The sequence below is a fragment of the Electrona antarctica genome (assembly GCF_951216825.1).
Source record: "Electrona antarctica genome assembly, chromosome: 11".
Lineage (NCBI taxonomy): Eukaryota > Metazoa > Chordata > Actinopteri > Myctophiformes > Myctophidae > Electrona > Electrona antarctica.
Window position 1 is genome coordinate 50,611,191 of NC_136792.1, and position 12,472 is coordinate 50,623,662.

Consider the following 12,472-nt stretch of genomic DNA (forward strand, 5'->3'; position numbering starts at 1 on the left):
ATGTAGAAACTGATAGTCTAGTAGCCAGAATGTGAACCCGGACATGTTGAGTACACCAACGTTTTATGTTAGAAATGTTTAGTATGGGGCCCCAGCATGTAGAAACTGATAGTCTAGTAGCCAGAATGTGAACCCGGACATGTTGAGTACACCAACGTTTTATGTTCGAAATGTTTAGTATGGGCCCCAGCATGTAGAAACTGCCGGATGCTAACTTTCGTAAATCGGCATAATTAGCTTTAATGACTATCATCACATAGGCTATATGGACACTATTTCAGATGATATAGTCCGAGACTTTAGTCATATTTTTGCGGTAATCAGTCTTAGAAGCACCAAATTTGGCACAGATGTAGCCCAGGGCATGCTCTAATGATTTAGCTAGGGTGCCCAAGCTGGCAGCCTTCGGGTTTGCCATAGCGGCCAAATCCAGACACCATCAAACCATCCAAACACTGTCGTCACATGTCTAAATTAGACATGTGAGGCTTCCACACGACAGTGGAAGCTCACAACAAGCTCACAACTCGACGCAACGTGACAGAGGTTTTGAGCTTGTAGATCTGTGTTTTTTCCACACACCTGACACTGACTGTACGATGAAGTATTATAATATTATAATTATACAATAAATATATTTGAAAATTGTCTTTTTTTTCGTAAAGCGTACATCTTTAAACATGCATGGTCGGTCGGCCGTTGCCAGGCCGTTTTGTGGCCAGGCATCAAGTCTGCCTGAGAGTTCCCAGATGAGAGCAGGAGGGGGGAACCCAATGTACTCTCTGCTGCCCCATCTGGCGGAGTCAGGTTACCACGGACCCCCATCTCAAAATATGTAGTTCCAGGGACCCCCCAGAAGCCAATATTTTAATTAAAAATGTTCGCTCTGAAATATATATTCAAAGATTTGTGCCACATTTTCACGATTTTTCAAAAATAGCAGACGCTCGTACCGCGCCACTCGGTGGCGTGCTATGAGCTTGTAGATCTGCTATTTTTGAGTGGTGCAAACCACTCCAACAACCAGCTTTGTCTGTACTTGTGTACCCGTGTATGTACCTGTGTACCTGTACGTGGCCCCACGCACAGGTGAGCATGGTTGCTAAGGTTAGTGTGTGACGTCACTGCAGCACTCAGTTCACACGGGTGTGATTTTTTAATAGCTAAAGTATAACAGAATGCTTAAAACACCGAATGGGGTTCCCACCCAAAATGGGTTAACACGGGTATGTTTTTTTCTTTTTACATCTCACGTCGTCATTAGTGCCCTAAACAAACTGCCTTATGACGTCATTGCAAAAGCCATACATAGTCTATAGTAGCCAGAATGTGAACCCGGACATGTTGAGTACACCAACGTTTTATGTTACAAATGTTTAGTATGGTCCCCAGCATGTAGAAACTGATAGTCTAGTAGCCAGAATGTGAACCTGGACATGTTGAGTACACCAACGTTTTATGTTACAAATGTTTAGTATGGTCCCAGCATGTAGAAACTGATAGTCTAGTAGCCAGAATGTGAACCCGGACATGTTGAGTACAACAACGTTTTATGTTACAAATGTTTAGTATGGTCCCCAGCATGTAGAAACTGATAGTCTAGTAGCCAGAATGTGAACCCGGACATGTTGAGTACACCAACGTTTTATGTTACAAATGTTTAGTATGGTCCCCAGCATGTAGAAACTGATAGTCTAGTAGCCAGAATGTGAACCCGGACATGTTGAGTACAACAACGTTTTATGTTAGAAATGTTTAGTATGGGCCCCAGCATGTAGAAACTGCCGGATGCTAACTTTCGTAAATCGGCATAATTAGCTTTAATGACTATCATCACATAGGCTATATGGACACTATTTCAGATGATATAGTCCGAGACTTTAGTCATATTTTTGCGGTAATCAGTCTTAGAAGCACCAAATTTGGCACAAATGTAGCCCAGGGCATGCTCTAATGATTTAGCTAGGGTGCCCAAGCTGGCAACCTTCGGGTTTGCCATAGCGGCCAAATCCAGACACCATCAAACCATCCAAACACTGTCGTCACATGTCTAAATTAGACATGTGAGGCTTCCACACGACAGTGGAAGCTCACAACAAGCTCACAACTCGACGCAACGTGACAGAGGTTTTAAGCTTGTAGATCTGTGTTTTTTCCACACACCTGACACTGACTGTACGATGAAGTATTACAATATTATAATTATACAATAAATATATTTGAAATGTGTCTTTTTTTCGTAAAGCGTACATCTTTAAACATGCACGGTCGGTCGGCCTACAACATCATTATCTGACCTAAATGAACCCTTCTTGTTTATGTCCAAAATGACTGGCTATGAGGCTTTTGTTTTGTAGCAATTTGTTATAGTATAATATTGCCACTCGGACCAGCCTTTCAGACCCAAAACTTATATTCTGTTGCCGTCGGATAAGATTTTGTCCAAAATTCCATGTTGAATTGATAATTGGTACCATAGGAGAGATAACAGGCAAACGTTGATCAAAATAACAATTCTACATTCTATAATTGTGCACTTCTCATAAATTAAGTAATGCAGATGTTTAACACTAATTTGATGTCATCAAATAAACCAAATGGAGCCATAAGGGTCCATTTGGTTTCATTGTACAATATCAAGAGTTAAAGATCTACAAGGGTCCATTTGGTTACCAACTCTCCATCATTGGGGGCCAGTGTGTCAGTGTAAAATCCAGATAAATGGATGTCCACTGACTGCATTGAGTCTTCTGTTGTGTCAGTGTAAAATCCAGATAAATGGATGTCCACTGACTGCATTGAGTCTTCTGTTGTGTCAGTGTAAAATCCAGATAAATGGATGTCCACTGACTGCATTGAGTCTTCTGCTCACTTTGAATGAACTGTTCTTCTTGTCTAGTCTCTCAAGACAGACTGTACCCGACTAACGTCACATTCACAGGAAAAAATAAATGTTTCCTTTATTTTTTGACGATGGGTTCTCAGATTGCTCCTTGTCTGAATGGGGTCGAGGAATATGTGACACCAAATGTGTGAGTCTGTCGCCCTCTGCTGGACAAACATCGGACATGACATTAAAATAATAAACATCCACGGTTGAGAGAGACAGACACATTGTCACACCATAAACACAAAGTTTGCAACTACCTCTAATCCCAGGTATATAATTTTAGGTATATAATTTTACCCAATATAATACATTCCATAAAGGCCCTATATTAAAGTACAGCAATGGCAATTTGAGGTACCGGTACTCTTCTTTTATATTAACTGTGGTCATTCTGTGTGCACAGTCTGTGTTTTGCTGGTGAATAATTAGATGGCTTTTATTTTATTTAAGGCAGTGATTACTGTTATCGGTGTGATTGGCAATTAATGAATTGTGTGTATTTAAATGTTCTAAACACAGATTTAAAACATGTCATCCGCTCTTCAAACAGTTCCACATGGATTCAGATTACAGCCACTCAGTGAAGCTGTTGAAATAACTTTGAGGACTTTAAGGACCAATAGAATCCATTGATTATTTGTAATGGTTTAATTCCAGAAGGTCATAGTTCAGTTACAGTTTTGTGTAAGGGTCCATTTGGTTCCATGTGTATTGTGTTACGCTCAGAGTTACAGACCTGTAAGGTTATATTATAATAAGGTTTTTTTCTTTTTTTAAAGTGAGAAAATAATTAGCCTACATGTATTCCAAGTTCCAACATATTCCAAAAACATAATTTCATGCATTACAATACATAAATGTAGGAAGTTTAAGAAGCTTAGGCTAAACGAACGCAAGAGAACGTTTGAGAAGAAAGAAGGAAATGAAAATAGCAGATCTACAAGCCACTCAGTAGGCGTTCCGCATAACTTCTGGGTATGATGATGTCATTCGCATACCCTCTATTCTGGGGGGAACCTTCAGCCAAAAATAGCAGATCTACAAGCTGTAGGACGACTATGTTTGGCAACATTTGGTGTAGACAGAAAATAAGTGGTACAGAGACAACTCAGGTCCAGTTTAGTAAGTCTAGAGGGTTTATGAGGATAAATAACAATCTGTATTATAGTGTGTGTATATGAATTAATTTTAACAAACTGTATTCTACTATATGTTTATATGTATATGAATGTATTTTGACAAGCTGTATTCTATGTTTATATATATGATAAATAACAAAGTGTGTCTTATTGTTGTTTCCAAACAAGGGACGATTCCTTATTCCTTATTCAGTTGGCGACCCAATATATGGCTATTTACGTACACAATAAATTACCAGAATGATCCAAAAGTACAAATGAAACAAAGTATTTCATTGCTTACGGTAATGAAAGTAGTCCATTAGGCCATTGGTTCCCAACCTTTTTATACTGAAGTACCACCTCAGAAAATATTTGTCTCTCCAAGTCCCACCATAATAACTGATGTTAGATGTTAGGGTAATTAATGGGAATTGACCCATGAGTAAAAACTAAATGAAGGTGGATTTCATTGCTTACAGGAATGAAAGAATTCCATTAGTTTATGCCAGGTGAGTCCAGTGCAACGGGCCTCAGAAATCAACGGGAAGTGTTGGAGAAATAGAATCAATATCCGGTCAGTGCGTTCAGTGTCTGTTTATCGCTTCAAATGTATTCAGAAACATTCTTGAGAGAAATGTTTAGCTGTAAATGACATTGTTTGTTTATACATGAAATAATAACGTGTGTTCCGATTGGATCCAACGTAGTTCTTATTGTGGACATGTTGTCACACTATGAATATTAATACACAGGAACAACGACAGACTGTCAACAAATAGCGGTGCACGATTATGAAATTATGACTGATATCCGATTATTTGCAGTCATATCTGCCGATACCGATTGTGACCGATTCCGATATCATACAGAGGACCACAATGGAAACAAGCCTATAGGTGCTTGGCCCAAAGCCTGTTAATAAAGTATTAAAGCAATCAATAAATAGCCTATACTCTTTTCCAACTGTCTGTTTTCACAACTGAATGACTGAATGAGATAAGTACACAAATTAAATGTAGAAAAATGTAAAGTTTATTTTTTACTTAAGATTTGACATCATATTTGATGTGGCTTTTGTTCTAGACTAGAGGTACTAGACACTTTTGATTTATATTGAACTCATTGATGGTTTTTTACATTTTTCATTTAAAACCGATTAAATAATCTGTATTATTTTGAGACTTTTCCGATACCAATATGGCATTTTTATGGCCGATTCCGATTTATGCTACCGATTAATCGTGCATCCCTATCAACAATCAATTTATTAAACAATTATGACTTCTACACATGATCATACAATAACATGTGAAGAATGAGAATATCAAATGAATGAATGAATGAATGAATGAATGAATGAATGAAATATTTATTTTCGTGTCATGCCACTTTGGCCCATCTCATATGGGATTATATGACACATTTCACAAAGTACATTGAATACAACTGACAGTCCTTCCTGTTCATACATATTTGTACATTATTCGAACAAAAAAGTAAAACAAAACGAAAATAAACATAACGAGGCCATTTTACATGTAAATGGCCCTCCTCCTCATTGACCAGGCCTTTAGTCAACCATTTCTCATGATTCTGAAATCATTGCAAACATTTGTTGTACATGTTTGTTTGTTACTAGACACCTTTACAAACACATTAAAATCATTGCAAGCATTTGTTTTAGTCAACTTTCTTGTACCGCGCTCTGACTTATGGTGCGTCACCGGCTTAAATCAACATCATAAAAAGTAGAGAGGTTGCACACACCAAGAAACAAATTCAAGCAGGTTTATTTCTCTATTTCATCGGGACAAACGTTTGGGCTAACAGCCTTCTTCAGTGTGAGGAGTTGTGGGAGTCAAGTCTCTTTTGAAGGAGTGGTGACGTTGTGCAGGTGCACACCATCACTAATCATCACCTCACAGTCACACCCAAGGTGTGATTACAGACTGGATAGATAAAAGCTATCAGTATCTATTAACAATGTCAATACATTTGCCCAATATATAGAAATATCAAATATACAAATATACAAATATTATAAAAAGATTGAACACTAATGAAAGTGGCTGAGGACATCGGGTATTACTGCCGTTCATAAATCAGTTACAATCATTAGAGGAAAACGATTACTGTTTGTTTGGGACCTCCTTGGACTCCCATTCCTTTGTCCAAGCTGATTGGACGGTGAAGTCAGCTGGTGGAGGGTTGGTCTAGATGGAAGTGGAGCAGTGGGGGGGTGTAGATGTCTGCATGGTAGATGAATGAAGACAGGGACTGTGTTCCTCCACCTCACAGCTGCCTTTGATACCGTCTGGCACAAACACCTCACAGTGAAACTCACAAAGACCTCACAGGGAAACTCACAAAGACCTCACAGGGAAACTCACAAAGACCTCACAGTGAAACTCACAAAGACCTCACAGTGAAACTCACAAAGACCTCACAGTGAAACTCACAAAGACCTCATAGTGAAACTCACAAAGGACGCTCCCTGCTTGGACAACGGCAATAATTCAAACTCTCCTGACCAACCAGAGGTTCAGAGTTCACCTAGGTCAGAACGCAGGCACACGGAGAACACAGAGAAATGGATTCCCGCAGGGCTCAGTTCTAGTAGTCCAACCCTGTTCAACCTCTACACAAAACGACCTACCATCCACCAAATCCTGCAAATTCATCTGTGCAGACGACATCTGTCTGGCATTCCAAACCACCAGAATTTGACCCACTGGAACAGGTGCTCACTGAAGACCTTTCCAAACTGGACCAGTTCTGAAAAAAGCCCAGCTTCCAGCGTATTCCATCTCCACAATGCTAAAGCTGCCAGAGAACTGAACATCCATCTGAGTGGACTCAAGCTAAAGCTGCCTCTAATCCAACCCACCTCGTTGTGACCCTCGACAGAACCCTGTCCTTCAAGGAACACGTAAGAGGGAACGACAGCGAAGGTGAAGTCCAGAAACAACCTGCTCTGCTGCAGCCTCCACACTGAGCTCTGCTGCAGCCTCCACACTGAGCTCTGCTGCAGCCTCCACACTGAACTCTGCTGCAGCCTCCACACTGAGCTCTGCTGCAGCCTCCACACTGAGCTCTGCTGCAGCCTCCACACTGAGCTCTGCTGCAGCCTCCACACTGAACTCTGCTGCAGCCTCCACACTGAGCTCTGCTGCAGCCTCCACACTGAGCTCTGCTGCAGCCTCCACACTGAACTCTGCTGCAGCCTCCACACTGAGCTCTGCTGCAGCCTCCACACTGAGCTCTGCTGCAGCCTCCACACTGAGCTCTGCTGCAGCCTCCACACTGAGCACCAGCAGTTACTCAGAGGATGCTTCAGAAGGTCAAAGACTCTCCCATATACCAGGTCAAAGGTCAAAGACCCTCCCAGTCTACCAGGTCAAAGGTCAAAGACTCTCCCCGTCTACCAGGTCAAAGGTCAAAGACTCTCCCCGTCTACCAGGTCAAAGACTCTCCCATATACCAGGTCAAAGGTCAAAGACTCTCCCAGTCTACCAGGTCAAAAGGTCTAAGACTCTCCCCGTCTACCAGGTCAAAGGTCAAAGACTCTCCCATATACCAGGTCAAAGGTCAAAGACTCTCCCCGTCTACCAACCCATGCATACATCTAGTCTAATGTAAGATCTAAAGCTCCCTGTGGCGATGACTCATTTATACCATAGAGTTTGACATTAATATGGATTTGACCACGGACCCCCATTTGAACATATTTGTACCAGGGACCCCCATTTGAACATATTTGTACCAGGGACCCCCATTTGAACATATTTGTACCAGGGACCCCCATTTGAACATAGTTGTACCAGGGACCCCCATTTGAACATAGTTGTACCAGGGACCCCCATTTGCACATATTTGTACCAGGGACCCCCATTTGAACATGTGTGTGTGTGTGTGTGTGTGTGTGTGTGTGTGTGTGTGTGTGTGTGTGTGTGTGTATATATATATATATATATATATATATATACATTTTGACCTGAGACCCGATTCTAAAAATCTTCTACAAGTCTTCTACATCCTGACAGTTTTCTGAGAAAGCTATGTTTCTATGTCAGTCGTTCTCAAAAATAGCAGACCTACAAGCTCGTAGCGCGCCACTCGGTGGCGCACTATGAGCTTGTAGATCTGCTATTTTTCAATAGCTAAAGCATAACATAATCTAACACCAAAAGGGGTTCCCGCCCAATTGTTTTTACAGCAAATGTAGATTTTATTTTAGTCATAGTCTTTGGAATGAAGCTTCATTTAGTTTTAGTCATATTTTAGTCATCTGAAAAGTTTTAGTGTTAGTCTAGTTTTAGTCGACTAAATATAAGATGTTAGTTGACAAAATCTACAGTTATTTTAGTTGACTAAAATGTATTTTGGTGGGCCTTGGTGGCGTCGTAATGGCTGAGTTTACATGCTGAAAATAGCAGATCTACAAGCTCACAACGTGTCGCAATGCGACGCGTTGTGGGCTCTGAAAATAGCAGATCTACAAGCTCACAACGTGTCGCAATGCGACGCGTTGTGGGCTTGTAGATCTGCTATTTTCAGCAACCAAGCATAACATGACTTGTCTTTTAGTTCTACTGGATCTCTTCTCCACCTTAACATTTTAGTCTAGTTTGTATTTGTTGATGAAATTGTCAGTATATTTAGTCTTAGTTTTAGTCATCAAAGCTTAGTTTTTATTTTGTTATTTAGTCTTCCTCAGTGAAAAAAGGTAGTCGGCGAACATTTTCCGTCAGTTTTAGTCGACGAAATCAACACTAACTGGTTCTCAAAGTGTGGTCCAGGGTCCCCCGGGGGTCCTTGAGGGGGTTCCAGGGGGTCCTAGAAGCTAAATGATAAAATATTAACCATATATTACTTTGCTATTTGAAAATAGCAGATCTACAAGCTCACAATGCATTGGGTCAAAGGTCAAATACATGGGGGGAGTTGACCAGGAGCTGTAATGTGTGATGTCACTAGTGATGCTTATTACATCATCACGTTGATGTCACCGTCACTCATGCCCAAATATGGAGTCCATGATGTCAGACTCGGCTATAGTGTCAAAGTACCCCGTGGCGACGGTGGTAACCATGACAACCTGCAATCACTCAAACATGTTGAGTAACCATGGCGACCTGATGATGTCACCCTCACATAGAGACTCTATCTCTGCTCACACAGACACACTGAGGAGGAGTAGGGTAACCAGAACCCAGCATAGAGAGATTGAGTGGGCGTGGTCTGGAAGGTGTACAGGTGTCTCAGTGAGTCAGAGCACACTGTGTAGAAGGACAGAGTCCCAGCGGGACGGTCCACATACACTGATACTCTGTTGGAGCCTTTAGAGGCTCTGACAGGGAGGACAGTCTTCTGTCCGTTGTGTATGACAGAGTAACTGCTACCATTAAGACCATTACAGTCCAGACTCCAGGACTTGTCATTCTCTCCAAGCTCACAGTCACCACCACTTCCTTTCCTGCTGATTGTTCCGTCAGCCACTCCTATCTCAACCCATCCACTGCACTCTACCTCCCAGGAACAGCGTCCAGTCACACTCTGTGTACTCAGAACCTGACGGCAGGCACTAAACCTGTCGGGGTGATCAGGAGGATCCTGACCCCCTGACCTCCATGTGACCTTCCTGTTGTCCTCAGACAGAGAGAGGGCTCTGTGTGCTGTGTTTGTGTCCAGTGTGAGACGCTGGAAATCTGATGAGAAAACAACACAAGGAACATTAAATACATCATCCACTGACTGACACACACGCACAAATGCACATGCACGGTCGCACCCATGCGCACACACACACACATGCACGGTCGCACACATACACACACGCACGGTCGCACACATACATGCGCACGGTCACACACACACACACACACCCGTGCGCAGTCACACACACACACACGCACAGTCACACACATACACACATGCGCGGTCACACACACACGCGCGGTCACACACACGCGCGCGGTCACACACACGCGCGGTCACACACGAACGCGGTCACACACACACGCGCGGTCACACACACACGCGCGGACTCACACACACACACGCGCAGACACACACACACATGCGCGGTCACACACACACGCGCGCGCACAGTCGCGGTCACACACATGCGCGGTCACACACACACTCACAGTCACACACACACATACACGCACGGTCAAGGTCACACTCACACGCGGTCACACACACAGTCGCGGTCACACACACACACATACACGCACGGTCACACACACGCGCGCGCGCAGTCACACACACGCACACACGGACACACACACACACGCGCGCGCGCGTGGACACACACACACACAAGCGCGGACACACACACACACGCGTGCGCGCGTGGACACACACACAATTGCGGACACACACACACACACATGCGCGGACACACACACACACACACACACATACATGCACGGTCACACACACATGCGCGGTCACACACACAAGCGCGGACACACACACACACACATGCGCGGACACACACACACACACACACATACATGCCCTGACCACACACACGTGCGTGGTCACGCACGCAGTCACACTCACACGCGGTCACACACACCCGCGCGCAGTTACACACACACATGTGCGCAGCCACACACACACACGCGCGGTCACACACACACACACACGCGGTCACACACACACGCAGTCACACACACACGCGCACGCGCGGTCACACACACATGCGCGGTCACACACATGCGCGGTCACACACACAGTCGCGCGCGGTCACACACACACACACGCGCGGTCACACACACACGCGCACAGTCACACACATGCGCGCAGTCACACACACACAAGTGCGCAGTCACACACACACGCGCGGTCACACACACGCTCGCGTGGTCACACACACGCGCTGTCACACACACGCGCTGTCACACACACGCGCTGTCACACACACGCGCTGTCACACACACACATGCGCGGTCACACACACACACGCGCAGTCACACACACACATGCGCGGTCACACACAGACACGCGCGGTCACACACACACTAGGGCAGTCACACACACACACGCGCAGTCACACACACACGCGCGGTCACACACACACATGCGCGGACAAACACACACATGCGCGGACAAACACACACATGCGCGGACACACACACACACACATGTGCGGACACGCACACACACACACACACACACACACACACACACACACACACACACACACACACACACACACACACACACACACACACACACACACACACACACACACACACACACACACACACACACACACACAGTTGGGTGAAGGGTTAGAGTCCAACCACCAGGGGGCAGAATGTCTAAAAGTCTCCACACAGTGTGATTTTATTTGAACTGGAGACCCCCCAAAATAATCATTTGAACTGCATGGGGACCAGTGTTGTTTTCGTCGACTAAAACTATGACGAAAAATGTTTGTCGACTGCCTTTTTCCACTGATGAAAACTAAATGGAAACAAAATGAAAACTAAGCTATGATGACTAAAACTAAGACTAAATATACTGGCAGTTTTATCAACAAATAAAAACTAGACTAAAATGTTAGGAAGGGACTAGTGGACAAGAGATCCAGTAGAAGTAATTTTACACTTGGTTGCATGCTGAAAATAGCAGATCTACAAGCTCACAAGCTTGTGAGCTTGTAGATCTGCTAGTTTTAGCAAGTGCAAAAACAGTCATTACGACGGCACACACACATGCGCGGTCACACACACACTCGTGCGGTCACACACACACGCGCGGTCACACACACACACAAGTGCACACACACACATGCACGGACAAACACACACGCGCACAGTCACACACATGCGCGCAGTCACACACACACACACAAGTGCACACACAGACATGCGCGGACACACGCGCGCGCGTGGACACACACACAAGCGCGGTCACACACACACACACACACACGCGGTCACACACACACACAAGTGCACACACACACATGCACGGACAAACACACACGCGCACAGTCACACACATGCGCGCAGTCACACACACACACACAAGTGCACACACAGACATGCGCGGACACACGCGCGCGCGTGGACACACACACAAGCGCGGTCACACACACACACACACACGCGGTCACACACACACGCAGTCACACACACACACGCGCGCGCGCGGTCACACACACATGCGCGGTCACACACATGCGCGGTCACACACACACTCGCGCGGTCACACACACACACACGCGCGGTCACACACACACGCGCACAGTCACACACATGCGCGCAGTCACACACACACACAAGTGCGCAGTCACACACACACGCGCGGTCACACACGCGCTCGCGTGGTCACACACACGCGCTGTCACACACACGCGCTGTCACACACACGCGCGGTCACACACACACATGCGCGGTCACACACACACACGCGCAGTCACACACACACATGCGCGGTCACA

General features: G+C 44.8%; 1 protein-coding gene and 1 long non-coding RNA gene across 2 annotated transcripts in view; one reads left to right on the plus strand and one right to left on the minus strand.

The window, feature by feature from the left end:
• The first annotated feature begins 7,157 nt into the window (after window positions 1-7,157).
• On the plus strand, window positions 7,158-8,091 carry LOC306932849. Its single transcript, XR_013791171.1, has 3 exons — window positions 7,158-7,471; window positions 7,561-7,917; window positions 8,037-8,091. It is a non-coding gene; the product is annotated as an uncharacterized lncRNA (long non-coding RNA).
• A 947-nt stretch (window positions 8,092-9,038) lies between these two features.
• Window positions 9,039-12,472, minus strand: part of LOC306932207 (protein NLRC3-like) — a 56,212-nt gene continuing 52,778 nt past the window's right edge. Inside the window, exon 9 of the mRNA XM_079513904.1 lies at window positions 9,039-9,719. Coding sequence (XP_079370030.1) covers window positions 9,175-9,719 — 545 coding nt within the window. The 3' untranslated portion in view covers window positions 9,039-9,174. The remainder of the gene's footprint in view (window positions 9,720-12,472) is intronic.